At 44.1% G+C, this 23,017-nt stretch overlaps 1 protein-coding gene and 1 long non-coding RNA gene across 6 annotated transcripts in view; one reads left to right on the top strand and one right to left on the bottom strand.

Moving 5' to 3' along the window:
* The window catches only part of LOC121709201 (MAP7 domain-containing protein 2-like), a 37,064-nt gene that overhangs the window by 10,331 nt on the left and 3,716 nt on the right, over window positions 1-23,017 (top strand). The window contains exons 2-20 of one of the 5 annotated variants that reach the window (XM_042092398.1): window positions 1,566-1,676; window positions 1,896-2,009; window positions 2,566-2,643; window positions 3,132-3,295; window positions 4,527-4,608; window positions 5,245-5,319; window positions 12,442-12,557; window positions 14,240-14,337; window positions 14,719-15,101; window positions 16,077-16,170; window positions 16,560-16,671; window positions 16,889-16,954; window positions 17,114-17,134; window positions 17,267-17,317; window positions 18,237-18,389; window positions 19,985-20,437; window positions 20,480-20,611; window positions 21,875-22,068; window positions 22,304-22,714. In XM_042092398.1, the coding sequence (XP_041948332.1) occupies window positions 1,566-1,676; window positions 1,896-2,009; window positions 2,566-2,643; window positions 3,132-3,295; window positions 4,527-4,608; window positions 5,245-5,319; window positions 12,442-12,557; window positions 14,240-14,337; window positions 14,719-15,101; window positions 16,077-16,170; window positions 16,560-16,671; window positions 16,889-16,954; window positions 17,114-17,134; window positions 17,267-17,317; window positions 18,237-18,389; window positions 19,985-20,437; window positions 20,480-20,611; window positions 21,875-22,068; window positions 22,304-22,714 (2,908 nt within the window). Of the gene's footprint in view, window positions 1-1,565; window positions 1,677-1,895; window positions 2,010-2,565; window positions 2,644-3,131; window positions 3,296-4,526; window positions 4,609-5,244; window positions 5,320-12,441; window positions 12,558-14,239; window positions 14,338-14,718; window positions 15,102-16,076; window positions 16,171-16,559; window positions 16,672-16,888; window positions 16,955-17,113; window positions 17,135-17,266; window positions 17,318-18,236; window positions 18,390-19,984; window positions 20,612-21,874; window positions 22,069-22,303; window positions 22,715-23,017 lie in introns of all 5 variants that reach the window. The other 4 variants (XM_042092401.1, XM_042092396.1, XM_042092397.1 and 1 more) reach the window with 4 other exon arrangements.
* On the bottom strand, window positions 639-3,979 carry LOC121709216. The gene is made up of 3 exons (XR_006031868.1): window positions 3,969-3,979; window positions 3,712-3,713; window positions 639-905 (listed from the first exon to the last, which is right to left on the bottom strand). It is a non-coding gene; the product is annotated as an uncharacterized LOC121709216 (long non-coding RNA).

Genomic DNA, 23,017 nt, shown 5'->3' on the forward strand with positions numbered 1-23,017 from the left:
AATTTGAGTTTGACACCCCTGAGCTAGAACTCAGACACCCCTGAGCTAGAACAGATCAGACTAATTTATAAAACAAATAGGTCTGGATGAGCATTAAATGAGTTCACTTAGAGAGCTCTCTGATGGATAAGCCTGAGTAAAATATGAGATATATAAATTGAGCAAGTCTGAGTATTGTATAAGCTTTTGCTGAGATCTCTTTTGTAAATCAAAAAAGGACTAAACTGAGATAACTAGAATGAGAACGGTTCAAGCTTGTGAAGAGATCTCTTTTACAGAACTGATGGAGCCTAATCTGAGATTTACCAAAAAGATCTGAAATGAGAATTGCATGAGTTTACAGAGAGAGCTCTCTGGTGGATCAGCCTGAGTAAAATATGAGATGTATAAATTAGACAACACTGAGCATTATTTAAAATATTGATGAGATCTCATTTGTAGATTAAAGGGAGTCTACACTGAGATAACTTAACTCTTTTGCTCCAGAGACAAACCTGAGAAGCGGGAGACAAAAGCAATAATCTCATTTTTATATCACTGTGTTCTCATTATTGTCTAGGAGAAACAATTGAGAAAGAGAGGAGCTCTCATTTTAACATTTTCTTTCCTCTGGGCCGTGCTTTTTCATAATTTGGCAACATGTACAGTGAGAATAAAATACAACTAAGCACTGATCCCTGTGGAACACCATAAGATAAGGGGGCAGATGAAGATGAAGTATCATTGAAAGAAACTGAAAAGGTTCTTCCCTCTAAGAAGGAGGCAAACCATTTCAGTGCAGTACCTGAAATTCCAACCCAGTGCTCAAGGCGCTCTAAAAGAATGCAGTGATCTACAGTGTCAAAGGCGGCGCTAAGATCTAGCAGCATAAGTAATGCACAGTTCTTTGCATCCACTGATAGTAACTTTAATTAAAGCAGATTCCGTGCTGTGTTTAGGTCGGAATCCAGACTGGAAAATGTCTAACATCTCATTCTCTGATAGAAAGGATTGGAGTTGTTGAAAGACAACAATATAGGCTATCTCATAGATTAGCTCATAGACCAGCTCAAAACATAGACTAGCTCAGAACTCATAGTTCAAAGCCTCAGAGACTAGCTTATAGACCAGCTCAAAACATAGACTAGCTCAGAACTCATAGTTCAAAGCCTCATAGACTAGCTTATAGACCAGCTCAAAACATAGAATAGCTCAGAACTCATAGGTCAAAGCCTCATAGACTAGCTTATAGACCACCTCAGTCAAAACATAGAATAGCTCAGAACTCATAGTTCAGAGCCTCATAGACTAGCTTTTAGATCAGTTCATCGCTCAGAACTCATAGTTCAGAGCCTCATAGACTAGCTTTTAGATCAGCTCATAGCTCAGAACTCATAGACTCAGAATTGAAAAAAAAAACTAGCTGAAGTAGACTAGCTCAAAAAAATAGCTCATAGACTAGCTCAGAATTCAAAAACTAGCTCATAGACTAGCTCAGAATTCAAAAACTAGCTGAGAGCTGAGAGGGAATGGGATTTAGGGAATAGAGTTTACACCTCTGATCTGAACTCCCTAATCTCTTACAGCCAAAACCATGATGTCGCCTCCTGCAGCTGATCGACGTATCCATAACAACAGCCAAGCCTCACCGGTGCGTCAGCCAAGCAGCCAGGGCAGCCCCACAGCAACCAAGCTGAGTATGTGTGTGATTGTGTGCATTTCTGTGTGTGTGTGTGTGTGTGTGTGTGAGTGTGTCTGTGTGTGGGTCTGGGGGGTACGTGTGTGTTTGAAACCTTTGAGTACGCGTGTGGTTTTTTTGTGTGTGTGTGTGTGTGTCTGGTAAATTTGTGTTTGTGTGTGTGTGTGTGTGTGTGTGTGTGTGTGTGAATGACGTCGATGTTCTTTCTATCCTGCAGCTGAAACACTCACCCCGCCCCCTGAGAGACGTGCACTAGTCAATGGCCACGCTTCGCCTGTGAGGCTTCTGACTAATGGCAATGGCCATTCTGCTAGGCTGGGTAACAGAAGTGGTAAGGAAGCTGGGCTAAACGTAATGAGCCTCAATCTGCTTCTGTCCGGTTGTTAAGTCGTGATGCAATAATGTGCTGATAATTCTTTCGCTTTTCCCAACTGGCTATTCCCAACTGGCTATTCCCAACTGGTCCCAGAGCCGCTTGTTTTTTTCCTTTTTTTTTCTTTTCCCATATACAGTAAAAGGAAAAAAAATCCACTATTTAAAGTAGCCGATAAGAAAATTGTCATTCTACTACTTGCTCCCTCAACCTAACAAAATCATATTTTTTGTGAAGGCCTGGACGTTATCTTTGATTATATCATCCGACTGCACAGCTACACTAATTGCTCTGTTAGAGTTAAACGATTTTCTTTTTACCCTCATTGAAACAAAGGTGATGGTGACAAGGTTTGCAGGCTGTGAAAAACGGCTGGCTGCGCTAGTAAATGTTTTTGGACAAAAAGCTGTTGGGCCTGTGACGTCAAACTTAACAACGAATGGCAGCGGAAAGGAAGCAGGTTGAACGTGAGGCAGTTTAGTGTGGTCTCATGATTCTCTGTTTTCTCTCGTAGTGACGGAGGGCTACCTGAAGACAGACGACCGCATGAGAATGGCCAGAGAGAGACGAGAGGAACGAGAAAAAGGCCTGGGTGAGGACACACACATTTGGTACATCTGTAGTTGAGGAGAGAGTTCTGATGTATGTAGTTGAGGAGAGAGTTCTGATGTCTGTCTGTAGTTGAGTAGGGAGTTCTGATGTCTGTCTGTAGTTGAGTAGGGAGTTCTGATGTCTGTCTGTAGTTGAGTAGGGAGTTCTGATGCCTGTAGTTGAGTAGGCAGTTATTATGTCTGTCTGTAGTTGAGTTGGGAGTTCTGATGTCTGTCTGTAGTTCCGTTGGGAGTTCTGATGTCTGTAGTTGAGTAAGCAGTTATGATGTCTGTCTGTAGTTGAGTAGGGAGTTCTGATGTCTGTAGCTTAGGCAGTTATGATGTCTGTCTGTAGTTGAGTAGGGAGTTCTGGTGTTTTTAGTTGAGTAGGGAGTTCTGATGTCTGTAGTTGGGTTGGGAGTTCTGGTGTTTTTAGTTGAGTAGGGAGTTCTGATGTCTGCAGTTCTAATGTATGTGTTGCTGCCTGTAGCTGCAAGAGAGGAGGCCCTGAGAGAGAAGGAGAGGAGGGCGCGCCTCCTCTATGAGAAGCAGCTAGAGGAGAGGTGCAGGAAGCTGGAGGAGCAGCGCAGGAAAGAAGAGGAGAGGAGAGCCGCCGTGGAGGAGAAGAGGAGGCAGCAGCTGGAGGAGGATCAGGTACAACTGTCTTGTCTATCTCGCAGGTGTGTAGCGATACACTAAATACAGGGTTCGCCACACACTATTCTGTCTGTCGCACCATATAATCCACACATCCCCATCACACCCGTCACATCATTCCGCCTGCCACAGCCATAGAATCAACACACACTACAGAATCAATACACACAATTAGGCCTGTCACAGCCATGGAATCAACACACACTATAGAATCAACACAGACTACAGAATCAACACACACAGGCCTGTCACAGCCATAGAATCAACACACACTATTCGGTTATTAAAGGGACACCAGGCAACGTTTTTGTGTTAATTAATCATCTTCGTAAGTCGGTATATGGTTAAATGACTCATTAAAGGGCGAATGAAGACTCTCTCGCCCGCCCCTACTGCCTGTAGGAAGAATATACCACTTGCAAGTTCGGTATCCTACCCGCGACCTTCAGTCTCACAAGGTCTCAGACATCGCGAGAAGCAGGATCAGTTTACATCCTGCATCCCCAGCACAGAGGCAGGCTAACGAAACCCGGCTAGCAATTATTGCAAACGTGTGTATAATGGCAGAGCCAGCGAAGAAGCAGCGAAAACCTTTGACGGAAGATGCAAAGAAAAGAAAAAGAGCTTCAGACCAAGCAAGGGCTCGCACACGTATCGACATGTACTGTACAGACGTTAGGGGGAGCTTCATAGATAAAAAGAACTCAGGCTTGCCTGGTGTCCCTTTAAGTGATGATGCAATAATAGGCTAATAAATCTTTTTCCGGGTCCAACGGCTTTCAGAGCCACTTGGTTTTCTCCATAGACAGTAAAATAAACTATTTTTTTCCCGCTATTCAGTGTATCCTTTAAGAAAATTGTCATCCTACTACACTTGTTGTCTCAACCTAATAAAATCCTATTTTTCGCGGAAGCCTGCACGTAACTCTTGATTGTATCATCTGGCTGCACAGCTATAGTAATTGTTCTGTTAAAGTTAACCGGTTTTGTTTTAAATAAAACGTAGGTGATGGTGACAAGGTTTATAATTCGCAAAAACTGCCTGGCTGCGCTAGTAAACGTTTTCTGCCCAAAAAGCTGTTGGGCCCGTGACGTCGGACTTAACAACGCACAGTATAGAATCAACACACACTACAGAATCAACTCACACTGTTAGGCCTGTCACAGCCATAGAATCTTCACAGATTGTGATTCCCAATGAATGTTTCCATGGTGATGTGCGGTTCAGGAGCGACTGGAGGCTTTACTGAGGCGATCACTGGAGAGGAGCCTACAGCTGGAACATCAGCAGAGACACCGGCAACGCTGGGGTGAGATGGACACACACACACACACACACAAACACACATACAAACAAACATATGCACATTGACACATAAACACACGCTCACTTGCACACACACACACACACACACACACACACACATTCAATCAAACATATGCACATTGACACACACACACACACACACACACATTAACACAAACACAAGCATATTCACACATACAAACACACACTTACACACTTTTTTCCTTTGGTGTGGTGTGTGTGTGTGTGTCTGTGTGGGGGTGTGTTCTGCTCAGCTTGCATCCTAAGCCTTGCTTCAGTGCCTGCTGCTTTGACGCGCTTGTGTGTATGCTATAGGTATGAGAGTGAGAGAAGAGTATGCAGGTATACAGGAGTGTTTGTGTGTGTGTGTGTGTGTGTGTGAGAGAGAGAGAGAATTGTGTGTGTGTGTGTGTGTGTGTGTGAGAGAGAGAGAAGTGTGTGTGTGTGTGAGAGAGAGAGAACGAGAAAGAGAGAGAGGAGTGTGTGTGTGTGATAGAGATAGAAGGATAAGTGTGTGTGTGTGTGAGAGAGAGAGAGAGAGAGAGAGAGAGGAGTGTGTGTGTAATGCTTCTATGCTGTCTCTGCTTCTTGCTCCTCCCCTTCCCCTCTGGTTTCCCAGGTGACCCTGAGAATGCCCCACCCCCTTTGCTTGCTGGCTCCTCCCTCCCAGCTGCATCTGGTGACACAGGCAACGGTATGAGCCTTAACTCCGCCCCTCTCTCCCATCTCTCTCTCTCTCTCTCTCTCTCTCTCTCTCTCTCTGTCTCTTTCTCTTACACACACACACACACACACACACACACACACACACACACACACACACACACATCGTACCTCTCAGTGGTCTCAAACCCAAAGCTGACCCGTGCTGCCCCCTTGGTTGATTTAGCCTGCATATCTTTTTGTGTTAAGTTATTTTCCGTTAGCGTCAGAATACTTGACTAATGCTAGTTACAGGACTGGAGTTCAATAGGCTAACGTCAATTGTGTCAGTGAACAATACTGTGGGTCAGCCAACCAAAATAATCAAAGAAGCTAACCTTTACAAGGGAACCAATAGAGTTATTCCTTGCAAATATGGGCTAGTTGTCACCTCAATATGACATAGAATGGAAATCTTTTATTACCTCAGTTTTGTTGAATAAGGAGAATTAGGCACATTGCCACAAAGCCACTGTGAACTGGATACATGGTTGTTTCCTCTTTCATTATGCAAATCTAAGACTTTGAAATGACCACTAAAAAACAGGTGAATCTGAAGAAAGACAGACTGTGACGCAAACACAACACAAACCACGCAAACCAACAATAGGGAGAGAAAAATCAAGCATGCAGATGAGTAGCCTATGAGAGAGAAAAGCAAACATGCAGATGAGCAGCCTATGAGAGGGAGAGGAAAGCATTATAACTTCGGAGACATGTCTTTCAGTAGAACTTTTCCCAAGAGCCAGAAAATAATGTAATGCAGCTTATATTTGCCCAGAAAAGGTGTGTTGATTAGACATCTCTGCTTGTCGACTCACATCACTATTCCAGCTGACATTTCGGACGCACCTACCTGCGCTCAGGCATAGCAGAGGCTACTTAATTTTTCTAAGAGAATGGCGTGAATGACAGAGACAGGAGAACCAAAATAAGTTTCAAAATAAAAGCGAGTTTGTTTTTTGTGATTAGAAGACAAATTTCCCCCTTGGGGAACTACAATGATACCATGGCCTCTACGGAAATAAGTTGTCGTAGCGACGGATAACTTTAATCACTGAAAATTATATTTTTATTTTTTGGAAAGCGCCTCTCAGTCAAAGAGGGCAGACGGGCACTTGCCCGAGCAACTTTAGACCTGCCCTGTGCACGTCCCTGGCAGGGACATAGGGTAATGGTAAAGGCAGGGACATAGGGGACATGGGGTATTGGTAAATGATAAAGGCAGGGGCATGGGGGACATGGGGTAATGGTAGAGGCAGGGACATGGGGTAATAGTAAAGGCAGGGACATGGGGTAATGGTAAAGACAGGGACATAGGGGACATAGAGTAATGATAAAGGCAGGGACATGGGGTAATAGTAAAGGCAGGGACATGGGGTAATAGTAAAGGCAGGGGCATAGGGGACATAGAGTAATGGTAAAGGCAGGGACATGGGGTAATAGTAAAGGCAGGGACATGGGGTAATAGTAAAGGCAGGGGCATAGGGGACATGGGGTAATGGTAAAGGCAGGGACATGGGGTAATGGTAAAGGCAGGGGCATAGGGGACATAGAGTAATGGTAAAGGCAGGGACATGGGGTAATGGTAGAGGCAGGGACATAGGGGACATAGGGTAATGCTAAATGACAATGCAGAACTATCTGCATTTAGATGATTGTGTCCTCATGTCCCATTGCATTGCACCCCACCCCCATTAGAACACCACCTGGCAGGTCACCACAGGTCATTTGAGTTTGAGACCCCTGGTCAGCTTTAACCCCTTCTCTCACTCACTGACTTACTCACTCACACACACACACACACACACACACACCTTTTATTCTCTCTCTCTCTCTCTCTCCAGCATAAGCCTTAAACCTTTCTATCCCTCTCTCCCATTTCCCTACCCCCCCCTTCTCTATCCCTCTCTCTCTCGCTGTATCTTTGTCTCTCCTGGTACTTCTCTTTCCATCTTATGATCAGGTCTCTCCTGTGTGAGTGGTCATTACCTGCACAGGTGCACAGTATCAGTCAACAAGTGTGTATGTCAGCTTCTCTTTGTCCAGCTGGTGTTTAGGCAGCGGATTTAGTTTTTAATGTTGAGTGTGTTCATGTGAGATGCCTGTCATTCCTCAGCAGGTTGAGTGTGTTCATACAGCAGAGTGTAATCTGTAGTGTTAGTGTTAAAGTTAGTGTTAGAGTTACTCTTTTCTTTTCTTTTCTTTTCTTAGCAGGTTGAGCGTGTCCATACAGCAGGGTGTAGTCTTTAGTGTTAGTGTTGAAGTCAGTGTTAGAGTTGCACTCCTCTTCCCTCGGCAGGTTGAGGGTGTTTATGTGAGACACATGAGCATCAGCATGAGTGCTCCAAAGCACAGCCATTGCCCTTAATTACTTTCAGTTTAATCAGTTTGTTGCAATTTGTTCTGTCACTATTTATCCAATGAAATGACATCTAACAGAGTATAGTTGCTATATAAATAAATCCCTCCTGGCTAAGGTTCCCTCAGTGGGAATACCAGAGTGGGAATGTCAGAGTGGTCTGTGCTAGATTACCTCAGTGGGAATACCAGAGTGGGAATGTCAGAGTGGTCTGTGCTAGATTACCTCAGTGGGAATGTCAGAGTGGTCTGTGCTAGATTACCTCAGTGGGAGTGCCAGAGTGGTCTGTGCCAGATTCCCACAGTGGGAATGCCGGAGTGCTCTGTGACGAGGTTCTCTCAGTGGGAATTCCGGAATGGTCTGTGCTAGATTCCCTCAGTGGGAATGCCAGAGTGGTCTGTGATCAGGTGTCCTCAGTGGGAATGTCGGAGTGGTCTGTGCTAGATTCCCTCAATGGGACTGCTGGAGTGGTCTGTGTTAGATTCCATCAGTGGAAATGCCGGAGTGGTTGGTGATCAGGTCTTCTCAGTGGGAATGCTGAAGTGGTCTGTGATTAGGTTCCATTACACAAAATCAAGACATCCTCAGACCAGGAGTAGTTCTGTTGCTACTTTTTGTGTCACCACAAATTATTGCAAGATATTGCAGACTTGCATTTATTGCAAGTGTGTCTATACTGTATGGGTCTATGTATGTATGTTTGTCCAGTATGTACATAATGTTTTGTATGTACATACATATGTGTGTATGTATGCATACATGTATGTGCTGTATGTTCGTACGTACAATGTGTGTATGTATGTGTATATCCTTGTGTATGTTTGTATGTATGTATGTGTATATGCTTGTGTATGGATGTTTGTGTGTATGCATGTCATATGTATGTTAGAATGCATGTATGCGTATGTTTTAAGCTATATTTGTACATAATGCATGTGCTTGTGTGTATGTGTGAGTTTGTGTGTATATGTGTGTGTGTTTATGTTTGTGTGTATGTGTGAGTTTGTGTATGTATGTGGGTATAGGTGTGTATGTTTTTGGACCAACTGGAATCCAGAATGCCAACTATTTCTTTTTTTTATCTACCACTGCCCTCTTTACCTGGTGTGTGTGTGTGTGTGTGTATGTATTTGCATGGTGTGTACTGTTCTGTACTAGTCTGTCATGAAACACTCACAACTCACAAGATACTTTATTGATCCCCAGGGGAAATTCAAGACAATCTGGACAACTAGCTAGCTAGGGTTAGGGTTAGCGTAGCTAGGGTTAGGGTTAGTGTAGCTAGGGTTAGGGTTAGCTTAGCTAGAGTTAGGGTTAGCGTAAGCTTAGCTAGAGTTAGGGTTAGGGTTAGCGTAGCTAGGGTTAGGGTTAGCTTAGCTAGAGTTAGGGTTAGCGTAAGCTTAGCTAGAGTTAGGGTTAGGGTTAGCGTAGCTAGGGTTAGGGTTAGCTTAGCTAGCCTGCATTCTGTTGTTCACTTCCATTTATGTTTGAGGATCTAGAGGTCAGAATGCAAGAGCTTCCTCTCCAAAGCATTACTATGCATTCACATAAATTTTCAAATGCATGCTTGGTGCCGCCCCTCGAGTTGGTCCATTTACATTATTCGTCGCCAGACCCTAATCTTTCTAGATTACCAGGGTCTGGATTTTCTAGGCTACACGTCCCTAGCTTTGGTAACTTTCTATATGACCCTATCTCTATATTGCCCTAGCTCTGCTATGTCCCTAGTTCTGTTACCCTCATTGTCTAGACTAGTGTTTTTTAACCTTTTTTGAGCCACGGTACATTTTTTATATAAAAAAAATCCTGCGGCACACCACCAACCAAAAATGTAAGAGAATTACACACTGTGGCCTAATATAGTAAACATAATGACAATTTAGTCTCTCATTTGTTTACAGTTCAGTTCAGAGTCTGCATTTTTTATTTTCAAGGAGGCCTATTTATTTATGTTTAGCCTATTGATTTGCTGTTTTAGACCCTATGTCTTTTCACCCATATTAGAAAGCTAGATACCAGACTGTCCGTCGAGTTCTAGCGTAGTGGCATAGGCTATGTGAACGCGGCCGTCATATTGCTGGAGGCAAGCACCTACACGCTCTGGGCAACACTAGCTGACAATCAGAGACACCTGTCTGATTTCCAATCAAAGACACCTGTTTCTCCATTGGCCTCCACTAATTGTTGCCCCCATGATGGCATCGCTATTTACGTATGTTCTGGAGCCCAATGCGTTATCTAGCTTTCCAATATCTATTTTTCACCACCAGTTCTCGTGCGCATCACTTGATTAACAAGGTAATTATTGCGCTATTACTGTCACCCACGGACATGAAAGAGTATTTATTTAGCAAGTCACTACATTGCAGGCACAGATGCTCAACAATGGCATATCCTAGCCTACTATTTGTAACAACTAAAGTTTTTGGACCAATTAAGTGAAATTGGACAATTTCCCACGGCACACCTGATGATCTCTCACGGCACACTGGTGTGCCACGGAACAGTGGTTGAAAATCACTGGTCTAGTCTGATGAAGGAAAAAAATGTCTAGTGTGGGTGGATAGATTTTGATTGTTGTTGATTTTAGGCCATATCTGTGTGTTTCAACAGAAAGTATACATTTGCTGTCAGACAATATACTATGCATGCATTAAAGTTTGTTTGTGTTTTAAGACCTTTGCACACTAAAATCAATCAAATCAATTTTGTATGTGTATTTTAAAATTGTCACAAACAAAAGGCAGCAGTAGAAAGTCTCATTTACTGACACTGTATGGATGTGAAAAAAGGAAAGAGAAAAACAAACCTGTTGGTTGGTTAGTCGTGTGCAAATGTAATTGACACTATGTAAGGTTATATTTATTTTGTCAATCGTGCAACAATTTCAGACAAAATACAGACTTGGTGTGCAAAGGGCTAGTAGTCTGTACTTGTACTTGTACTCTGTACAGTATGTCAATGTAACATCCTGGTATGTGTAATTGTGTATGACTGTGAGTGTGTGTGTGTGTGTGTGTGTGTGTGTGTGTGTGTGTGTGTGTGTGTGTGTGTGTGAGAGAGAGAGAGACAGAGGGCCAGATGTACTAACGCTTTTGCGCCCACTTCAGGCGTATTTGTTTCACAATGTGCATGTAAAAGCGCAAACTGCCTGTCGCGGGAGCTGAAAGTGGCAGATTGTGTTTGTCATGTCATGCATATGCATTCATGGGAGGATCCAGGGGAAAGTGGGAGTTTAGCGTAAAAAGATGGGAGGGGAAGAGTAAAGAGCGCCAATGTATTCCGTGGTATGTACAAAGACTGCTCCTGAAAGCGCACGTCTATTCTGCGCCTGAATACTTCTGCCTTGTAAAAGCAGGTGTTAATCCAAATTGCAGTTCAATGCGTCAATAAGAGAACTTTTCAAAGACAACAGAATAGCTATTTAGAGCACCAGTTTTTGTGGTGAAAGTATTTGTACTACCAAAAGCAACCTCAACTTTCGTTTGCCTTTTGAATGTCTTACTTTCACTTTCACGTCATTCACTTAAACTTTCCTACTTGCTAGATTTGACCAATCTTCCATAGACTACGTGCACAATTAGTTTGAGTAGAACTACTGATCTTCATTATCTCCCTGCTTGTTTACATCATATCATGTATGGTATTATTTCATGATCGCTAAACGTTTGATTCTTTTTAATGTTGTCATCAGTTAACTTCATTCAACTGCGCTTGTATGTAGGCGCTGCCATTCAGTTGTGGACGTTCGTAAATTGCGTTTATGGGCGGAGAAAGGCAGAGAAAGGCGCAGTTTACACTAAGGCTTGAACGATTGATAAATACGACGGAAACTTGGGTCTGACAGTGTTCACAATCTGCGGTGTGTTCATGACGCTGATAACGCTATGTTCGCAGATGTACGTACATCTGGCCCAGAGAGAGAGAGAGAAAGTGAAAGTGTATCAAAATGTAGCATTGAGAATGGACCATTCAGAGGGCTGAATCTGTGCAAGTTCTTCTTCAGAATGTTTCAAAAAGGTTCATCAGTTCACCGTTAACTTCTCTTTCCTTCTCTCCCTCTGTCTCTCTCTCTCTCTTGATTGCATGTTTTGTGTTGTATTGGTGTTCTTGTGTATGTGTTTGTGTGTGTGTGTGTGCATATGTTTATCTGTTATGTGCATGTGTGGGATCATGTTTGTGTGTGTCCGTGTGTGTATGTGTGTGTGTGTGCGTATGTTTATCTGTTATGTGCATGTGTGGGATCATGTTTGTGTGTCTCTGTGTCTATCTGTGTCTCTGTGTCTGTGTGTCTGTTCCTGTTGTTGTGTTGTCTGTCTACATGTTTGTCCTTTTGTTGTGTTTATTTGTGCACATGCGTATGTGTCTGTTGGTCTGTGATTGTGCACCTGCATGTGTATGTGCCTGTTGGTGTCTGTTTGTGCACATGTGTTTCTTTTGTACCTCTGTGTACGTGTGTGTATTGCTGTCTTTACTTTTTGTCTATGCACATATTTGTGTGCGGTTGTCTGTGTCTGCTTGTATCTGTGTGTTTGTTTGAGTTTTATATTTTGTATACGACTTTGTTTTTGGTGTCTGTCTGTATGGTTATTTGTTTGTGTATATACATGTATATTTTCTATATGTGTGCGTTTGTGTGTGTTTTTTTTGTATGTGTATGTCTTTGTGCATTTTTGTGTTTTTGTGTTTGTTTGTGTGTGTTTATTTGTATGTTTGTGTGTGTTTGTTTGTGTTTATTTGTTTTCCTCTCAGCTCCTGCCAGCCCTCACCGCTCTCCCTATCGGGGGTCTCCCAGGCGCCGCCCCCCACCCCCTCAACCAACAACAGGTGATGAGAGCCCAGCGCTTACTGCTCCCAACACCCCCAAGGTAAGGACATGACTAGGCTCCACCTCTCTATAAGGACACGACTAGTCTCCACCTCCCTATAAGGACACGACTGGTCCTATAAGGACACGACTAGTTTTCACCCCTCTATGAGGACACGACTGGTCCGATAAGGACACGACTAGTCTCCACCCCTCTATGAGGACACGACTAGTCTCCAACCCCCTATAAGGACACGACTAGTCTCCACCTCCCTATAAGGTCATGACTGGTCCTATATGGGCACGACTAGTCTCCACCCCTTTATAAGGACACGACTAGTTGCCACCCCCCTATAAAGACACAACTGGTCTCCACCCCCCTATAAGGACTCGACTAGTCTCCACCCCCTATAAGGACACATCTGGTCTCCACTCCCCTATAAGGACACGACTGGTCCTATAAGGACACGACTAGTCTCCACCCCCCTATAAGGACACGACTAGTCTCCACCCCTCTATAAGGACACAACTAGTCTCCACCCACTATAAGGACACGACCGGCCCCCACCCCTCTGTAAAGACACAGCCAGTCCCCACCCCCCTATAAGGACATGTCAGGTCCCCTTCCCCTAAAAGGACATGGCCAGTCCCCACATTCCTCAGGTAAGGGAATGGTGCCTTTCCATGGGGACAAAGGCTCTGTTCGAAACAGGAATACCTGCTGCCTTTTAAGATATCTAACTGGGGAGCGAGGCAGCAAGTGCAATTCGAAACCGAAAAAACTCTTTTTGCTGCCTTCTAAGATATCTTAGAATTACCCAAATAACAGTCGTTTTTGAAGGCTGCATTGATCCTTCATGCACCCTACTACCCACAATCCTTTGAAGCAACGTGTGAAACAGCTGTGAAAAGTAAACAAAGATGGCAGATGACACTGGTAATGACTGCTGAATCTGTGGCAGTGTGATTTGTTAGACATTTTTTTGCTTAGATTTGTTAAAATCTTGGGATAAATAAACACTGCTATCTGATTTTACCATTGTTATAACCACTGATAGCGTCTGGTCTGATATATGTGCCGCCTGTCAGACAACTTTCTACCATCAACCTGCTAGCTTCCGTAGGCTAGTTTAGTTTAACGTACCTGTGTTTGCTAACGTCATACCGTAGTGTTAACCAAAGATTCTAGAGTGCTACGCTCATTCTTAAAAGATGCATTCAATCTAAGTTATGTCTAGTGAGACAGCTCTCTATTTAGGCAGGGACGCAGCGGGCCTTTTGCCGTCTGTCCGTTTCGAACAGAGCCAAAAACACTCAGCACATGACACATTCTGTCCATTGCAAAGACATTGTACATTCATGGATTACTTATGTCGTTATCTCTCCCTCTAACTTCTTCTCTCTCTCTTCCTCCATCTCCCTCCTCTCTAACTCCCTCTCTCTCTTCCTCCATCTCCCTCCTCTCTAACTCCCTCTCTCTCTCCCTCCATCTCCCTCCTCTCTAACTCCCTCTCTCTCTTCCTCCATCTCCCTCCTCTCTAACTCCCTCTCTCTCTCCCTCCATCTCCCTCCTCTCTAACTCCCTCTTTCTCTCCCTCTATCTCCCTCCTCTCTAACTCCCTCCATCTCCCTCCTCTCTAACTCCCTCTCTCTCTCCCTCTATCTCCCTCCTCTCTAACTCTCTCTCTCTCTCCCTCCATCTCCCTCCTCTCTAACTCCCTCTCTCTCTCCCTCCATCTCCAGCGGGAGCGACTGAGGATGGATCGGAGGGGAGGCTCCCCCATCAGACGCCCCGAGTCTCCTGCTCTGGCCCGACGCTCCGCCTCTCCAGCAACGCCCAAGTAAGAGTCTCTCTTTCTCTCTCTCTCTACCTCCCTCTCTCTCTCTCTTCACCTCTCTCATTCTCTCTCACCACCTCTTTTTCTCCCTCTCCCTCTCTCTCAACCTCTCGCTCCACCGCTTCCTTCTCCATCTCTCTCTTTTTCTACCTCTCTCTCTCCCTTCTTCCTCCTTCTATCCCTCTCTCTCTCCACCTCTCTCTCACTCTCTTTCCCTCTACCTCTCTTGCTCTCTTTTTCCATCTCTCCCTCTCTCTTTTTTCACCTACTGCAATACTGCCATCACACCTACCTCAATACTGCCATCACACACACACACACACACACACACATACACACATACACATTGCACTCCTTGATTGATGACCCTAGGCATTTCTTCAGGTTGACTCCTAAACATCACAACTATCCATCATCTCCAATGAGGCAGCGTCCCATAACACCTGTAACTGAGCCATCATCTCCGATGAGGCAGCGTCCCACAGCACCTCTCACCGAGCCATCGTCTCCGATGAGGCAGCGTCCCATAGCACCTGTAACTGAGCCATCATCTCCAATGAGGCAGCGTCCCATAGCACCTGTAACCGAGCCGTCATCTCCGATGAGGCAGCGTCCTCTAGCACCTGTAACTGAGCCGTCATCTCCGATGAGGCAGCGTCCTCTAGCACCTGTTACCAATGGCGGGCAGAGAAGTGATTCCTCGGCAGCCAAAAGCAGCGTAGAGAAGGCGGGAATGAATCCAACCTCAGCCAGTCAGACATCAAACGGTAGCTAAGACTAAAACTTTACTGCATGTGGAAATGAATATGTATGTGTCATGACAGTGGAAATCTGTTACAACTTGAGTTCCTCACAGAATGAGTCATTGAGTTCAGCACAGGGTGGAAGTCATAAAATTCAGCATGGGGTGGAAGTCATTGACTTGAACACAGGGTGGAAGGGCATTCATTTGAGCAAAGGATGGAAGTCATTGAGTTGTTGACAGGGTGGAAGTCAATGACTTTAGCACAGGGTTGAAGTCATCGAATTCAGCATAGGGTGGAAGTAATTGACTTGAGTACAGGGTGGAAGTCATTGACTTGAGTACAGGGTGGAAGTCATTGACTTGAGTACAGGGTGGAAGTCATTGACTTGGGAACACAGTGGAAGTCATTGAATTCAGCACATGGTGGAAAGCAATGACTTGAGCACAGGGTGGAAAGCAATGACTTGAGCACAGGGTGGAAAGCAATGACTTGAGCACAGGGTCATAGACTCTCTTTATTACTCCCTAATGTTAGAGTGGTGCATGAAGGTTCAGCAGTTAAAATGGTTTCTGATACAGTAATGCCACAGTAGTACATGTACTGCCACATTTAGCCAGGCGGGGGCAGTGGTAAAGATGACGTAGAATGGATGAACACTTGAACAGAGTATTTTAACTTGTCCTCTGATGTTAACATACTTTGGTCTGTCAAAAACATGATCAGAGGCTATTTTACAAGCCCATTAACAACCCTATAAATAGACTGTGATATTTCAGCAGATATTAGTGCCCCCTCATGTTTATCTGGCACCCACATGAATAATTAAACAAGCTTTACACAGATTAATTGCATCACAATATGCACCAGCTTCAGGATTGTCTTGGGTTGGGATTAGACCAGTTAGCAAGGGCAAGATAAAGACATTTTTTTACATGTAATACTGTAATTACACAAATAGACATATGCATAATTATGAATGCAGTGGTCATGTCCTAGGTCATTCAGATGTAACTGCTGTGGGGAAAGAGATGTCTGGAAGGACCAATGAGGAAGCCAGCCGTCTGCTGGCCGAACGGCGGCGCCTGGAGAGGTGTGTATCTTTGTGTACATGTGTGTGTGTGTGTTTCTGTGTTGTGTGGGTGGGTGCATATGTGTGTGACCGTGTTGGATTATGTGCATTTTTTACAACAAGAGTGTAGTTTCTGTCTAACTGGATATGTTCATGTTTTATAATATATCTGTGTGTGTGTGTGTATGTGTATGTGTGTGTGTATGTATGTGTGTGCACGCATATGCATGTCTGCACATGTTTGTGTGTGTGTGTGTGTGTGTGTGTGTGTGTGTGTGTGTGTGTGTGTGTATGCATGTGTGTGTGTATGTGTGTGTGTGTGTGTGTGTGTGTGTGTGTATTTTTGTGTGTGTGTGTGTGTGTGTGTGTGTGTGTGTGTGTGTGTGTGTGTGTGTGTGTGGTGTGCACAGAATAAAGGCTGACGAGGAGAGAAAGAGCAGAGAGGAGGAGGAGAGGAAGAGTAGAGAGGAGGAGGAGAAACAACAGAGAGAAAAAGAGGCTCAGGCACAGATGGAGAGAAAGGTGAATATGACCACACACACACACACACACACACACAACTCAGGTATTTTGATAAAACTATCTCCTACAACAGCTTTGTGTTTGTGTGTTTGTATGTGTATGTGTGTTGGGGTGTGTGTGTGTGTGTGTGTGTTGGGGTGTGTGTGTGTGTGTGTGTTGGGGTGTGTGTGTGTGTGTGCATGTGTGTGTTGGGGGTATGTGGTTCCATCTACAACAGGAGGAATTACAGAAAGAGGAAGAAAGACACAAATTGGAAGAGCAGGAAAGACAGCAGAGGAAGAAGGTAAACTCACACACACACACACACACACACACACACACACACACACACACACACACACACCAAATCACACACACACACACAAACACACACACATGTCCGTGCACACACACAAACATTCTCATTGTTTCCTTTCATTGTTTTTACAAATTGGAGAAGCAGGAAAGACAGCTGAGAAAGAAGGTGAACTCACACACACACACCACATACAAACACACACACACACACACACACACACACACGTGCGTGCACACATAAACATTCTCATTGTTTCCTTTCATTATTCTTATGTGTTCTCTTTCTTCTTTCTGGCAGAGAATTGAGGAGATTATGAAACGTACCCGCAAAGGCGACAGTGACATCAAGGTATTTTTTAATCATTATGAAAGAATTTTGCGCTTTTAATAGTTGCAGTTGTTTACTGTTTGACTGTATTATACTCACATATGGATTTACCACCTTCACTCTCAAATTCAATCTATCACTGACACATTACTGAGGCTTAAAGGAGAAATCGGCCGATTTTTACCATTTGAATTCAAAGTTTGTACTGTCACATACCTCAGTGTCCATCAGTCGCTTCCAGGAAAGCCAAAGAAAGTCTGTTGTCGAGTTCATGCCGGCTTCGCAACGAAAACTTGAAGTTTAATTCCCCTCAGAAATAGATAATTGAGCACTCTAATGGTTATGAACATGTAATGACTATAACTGCATGGAAACGGTCCAAATTATTCCTAAGCGTGAACGTTACTGAAACCTAGCTCGCGCTGAAGTATCGTGGGAATTCAGTTGTTGCAGGAAAAGGCAAACAGAGTAGTATGCAGATGTGACAGTACAAAATTTAGACGGTTTCTTCACAGCTAATGAGTAGAAAAGGCATCGTTTTGTCACGTAAGGACTGTTATTTGTTCATGTTCATATTGTACAGAACTTTTAATTACATTTTGAGTCTGTTAAGAGGCAAAAAAGGCACGTTTAGATGATGACCTAGCATTGTAGCTCAATGGGAGTACTGACCATTAGCTGCAGCTACTCAAGTTCGGGAGCACCGATTTTGGTCGTTATTTTTCCTTTCGACAGTACTCGGCGACGTGTAGTGATCAAGATCCATGTAAAAATCAGCCGGATTTCTCCTTTAAGATTTCTTGAGGCTAGAGATCTGATTAGTTTATAATTGGTGTCATAACTGAAGAGTTTGGAATATTTTTTTTCAAACTCTTTTGAAAAAGTGACTGCTAGACTTGTACTCAGATATAAGGCTTGAGAGGTGTTTTGTTTTCCAAAGGTGAACGATGCTGGGTCAGAGACGAAGGAGGCAAATTCGACTCCACCAATAACTAATGGCATCCAAACAAAGCAGGAAATGACCTCAGAGGTCAACAGAAGCCCGGCCAGAGCCTCCCCCACCCCACTCAACGGCCCCACAGGCACAACTCAGGTAAGTGGTCGCTCTTAGCCCAAACCCAGCTCAGGTGAGCGGGCTCTCCTAACCCAAACCCAGCTCAGGTGAGCGGGCCCTCTTAACCCAAACCCAGCTCAGGTGAGCGGGCCCTCCTAACCCAAACCCAGCTCAGATGAGCGCTACCTCTTAACCCTAACTCAAAACCCAGCTCAGATGAGCGGTACCTCTTAACCCTAACCCAAACCCAGCTCAGATGAGCGGTACCTCTTAACCCTAACCCAAAACCCAGCTCAAGTGAGCAGGCCCTCCTATCCCAAATCCAGCTCAGGTGAGTGGTAAAATTTACTGTGTATTGTGTTAAAGACATCCTATGCAAGTTTTTTACCATAATATAACAGTTTCAAAGCAATTTTGATGGTAAAATTGTAATAGGGAGAATCGTACGTCTAGCATAGCTGGCAGCTAGAGGTCTGCGGGGACAGATTCTTTAGTCCCGCTTCCGCAACATTCTGTCCCGCTCCCGCAATAATGTGCCATTTTTAGTCCCGCTCCCGCCTGCAAAAGCCCGCAGGATATGTTCAGTTTTGCCTTCTGTCACAACTGAAAAAGACTGCCAGATGTCTGATTTAAAGTTTCTTGATTCTGAATGTAGGGCAGGCTACTGTAATCTATGCTATGCAGCTGGCATCCGTTCTTTAAAAGGCACTAACATCTGAAGTAGCCTAGTGGTGTCCTCTTCCTCTGTCATGCTTTCGATTTAGAGTTTCAACAATGGAGCAGCAGGAAAGAATTGAACCCACGTACACCTAAACGACATTTAGGCTGCTTAAACCCCGTTTTTTAAAAGTGGTATCAGCGATTTCAGGCCCAAACATAAATGATCACATTCATCTAATCTTTCCTAACGGCAGCCTAGGCTCCGAGGTCTGTACACAAAAACAATTGCTACCAAAAAGGGTTGCCAACCACTCAAAGGCAAAATAAAGTGTTCTAACCAATAACTGACGAGATGCATGTTTAGGAGAGTTTCAATTGCACGGGAGGGAGGGGGAGGGAGTAGCGAGCTAGCTCTCGGTTTTGTTTGAACATCAACAGAAGTGACGTTACCGCTGTATCGCTGATGCAACCTTTAATGCTGCCTACCACAATATCCAGCTCAACTATAATTCTATACGTTATAATTCATACGTCTATATGTTATTTTACGCATATATTTAATTTGCGGGAGTGCAGTTAATCATCTGTTTCTCCCACACCCGCGAACACACCTCTCTCATCCCGCCCGCTCCCACATAGAGCTTTCAAAACATGTCCCACGTGTCCAGGGGAAAGGGCTCAAACTGTGAGAAGTATTTACAACAGCAAGGTTGTAAAATGTAAATACTCAGCGAATCTAGAGGAGCCCTAGAACCCAAAACTGCATTGAATACCTATAAATGTATTTTACATATGCAATCTAATTTGTCCTAAGAAGTTAAATTTGTCCAATTATGCATCATGTTTTTCCCATTCCCCAAGTATGACTGTGGAGACTGTGTGCTGTGTGTGATTTTTACTCATATCATTAATGGCTTTATTGTTATAAAGTCATCTGTTCTGCTATTTATTATTCATCTCTTTATTGTTATCAGGTCAGTGAATGCAATCCAAAGACCAACAACTCCTCCCCAATGATCAGTGGGAGCATTAAATCAGCAGTCCCTCCTCCGAAGAACAAGGACAGCCCCATCAAGGACAGCCCAGTCACAACACAGACCACTCCCACAAATAACAAGGACAGACCCATTACATCACAGGCCCCTCCCACAAATATCAAAGACAGCCCGATCACATCATCAGCCCCTTCCCCAAAGGACAGGCCTGTCACAACACAGGCCCCTCCCACGAATAATAAGGACAACCCTGTCACAACACAGGCCCCTTCCACAAATAACAAGACCAGTCCCATCCCATCACAGACCCCTCCCACAAATGGCAAGGACAGCCCCATCACATCACAGACCCCTCCCACAAATGGCAAGGACAGCCCCATCACATCACAGACCCCTCCCACAAATAGTAAGGACAGCCCCATCACATCACAGGCCCCTCCCACAAATAGTAAGGACAGCCCCATCACATCACAGGCCCCTCCTCCAAAAAGGGACATCTCTGTCACGTTGCAGACCCCGCCCCTAACGAATGACACCCCCCAAGACGGCAGAAAATTGCAGCTCACCACCTCAACTATTCAGGGTGGACAGACTGAGGCTGGCCAGGTGAGTCGATAATCTTTAGACCGACCGCAACTCAAACCGCAAAAATATTAATTAAGATAAAATGAAACTGACCTGCGATCCGACCCGCTTATTTACAAATTGCACGCTTTTGGTTAAAGGTTGTATCAGCGATTTCAAGCCCAAAAAAGGCCCAAACATAAATGATCACATTCATCTAATCTTTCCTAACGATCCGCTAGCTGTCTACCCCATAAGCAGGCCGTCAAAAAATCATGTCTCTGTAGGCAGCCTAGGCTCCAAGATCTGTATACAAAAACAATTGCTACCAACAAGGGTTGGCAACCCAATCAAAGGCAAAATAAGTGTTTCAGCCAATAACCGACGAGATGCGCGTTTAGGATAGTTTTAATTGCACAGGAGGGAGGGGGAGGGAGTAGCAAGCTAGCTCTTTGTTTTGTTTGAACATCAACAGAAGTGACGTATCCCCGCTATCGCTGATACAACCTTTAATGTAGCCTAACATGCAATCCTTATTGAGATATGTAAAACCTTTACATAAACAGGAACAGAAAGCCCTCCTTAATCACATCAGACATCCCTTATCAAATGCCGCATGAACACAAAGCGTTTAACTTTTACAACACTGGCTGTAGGTTAAAAGTTTAGCATGGGCAGGGCTACACATGGCTGTGGTAAAGTGTCAGCATTATTTTACTGAGCTACTTGTCACTGGGTCTTGTGCCAACATTGTGCCTAGCCTAAAACAAGCTGTTCCAGTGGTCAATGCGCATAAAGCAATCTATTGCTTGAGGTCTGGGACGCTGGGAAGATTTACCAGTCCCGCATTTGTGACGAGCCTTGTTGGGCGTGCCTGTTTTGTGGCTGTCATACTTAGTGCATAGAACATAAGCAGCACTGTTGTCATCTTCTTTAAGAACCTCTCCAAATACTTCCCATACTTCTCTACAGCTTCTCTACCATCTCCATCTCCATCCTTCTATCACACAGGTAGCCTACAGGATGTGGCAAGTTCATGCTGCATCGATTGAAGTAATTTAGCCAATGATATCTTTGAAAAACAATTATGAGTTAAATGTTGATGTTAGCCTTTTCCTGATATTTTAAGTAAAAATACAATTTATTAATTTTTAACTGTCCCGCCCGCAAATGACCCGAATATCATTAAAATGATTTGTTTCTGAATCGTAACCACTGAATTTACGCCAACCCACGCTCCACTGAGACTCACACTTCAACTTTTAAGCGATAATGAATATAACCAGATTATTTTGTCTCACACAGGCTACTGTTTCAGCAACCCCTAAGGTTACAATTACTTCAACAACAGCGAGTAAAACTACAGTAGTTGCCATGGCAAACAAGTTGGACAGCAAAGAGAATGGGCCAAGGCTCTCTGTGTTGCCACGACAACCCAGTGTCCAGCTGGACGGAGTAGAAGGAGTCCCAAAAGAGGAGCCCCAGTCCATGGATGTGAGGTGTGTGTGTGTGTGTGTGCACGTGATTTTGTGTGTGTGGCAGTGTAGTTACACAATCTATACATGTCTTTGTGCATATACACACACACAACTCAGGTATTTTGATAAAACTATCACTTACAAAAGCTTTGTGTGTGTGTGTGTTTGTGTGTGTGTGTGTGTGTGTGTGTAAGAGAGAGAGAGTAAATGAGTGAGCTATTGAATGTTTCTCTTTAACTTTCTCTCACTCTTTCAGCCCCGTCTCTAAGGATGACCTCGTCTCCATCCCAGAGTTCTCTCCTCTGCAGGAAGAGGCAGGATTAACCCACACCAACACTTCCTGTCCAAGCTCCTCCCCAACCAGAGCCCTTCTTGATCTTCTGGACCTCACCGGACATGTGGCATATCCATGCCCTGTTACCACAGTAACCATTGCTATGTCTAGCTCTTCTACTACGTCCACGGTAAACAATCAGGCTGGTGACTGTAACCGCAACCTTGTGACGTCCTCAGTGACATTGTCGTGTTCTACCAGTGATCAGAAGCATCAAAATCAATCTCGGCCAATCCCGTCACCAATAAAGCCCATAACAACACCTCTGCCAGCTGTTGCCATAAGGGATGGAGGAACTACAGCATTACAAGGCAGAGGCAAAGTGGATGCTTGGTAAGAGTGGAGTGTGTGTGTGTGTCTGTCTGTCTGTGTGTGTGAGTGTGAGTGTGTTTGTGTGTGTGTGTGTGTGTGTGTGTGTGCTGACTGTGTTGTTTGGGAATGTAATGTTTGTGTTTGTATTTGTTTTGTATTAGCACAGGTGTATTAGGATAAATGGTTGGACTGATGTTTCATGATGATGTACTATCTGGCTGTGGTTATTTCTTTCTTAAAGATACCAGAGCTACTAAAACAAAGGCTATAATTTAATTGTGAAATGTTTGCATACACATATAATTCATTGTGAAATGTTTACAT

The sequence above is a fragment of the Alosa sapidissima genome, chromosome 5, assembly GCF_018492685.1.
Source record: "Alosa sapidissima isolate fAloSap1 chromosome 5, fAloSap1.pri, whole genome shotgun sequence".
NCBI lineage: Eukaryota > Metazoa > Chordata > Actinopteri > Clupeiformes > Clupeidae > Alosa > Alosa sapidissima.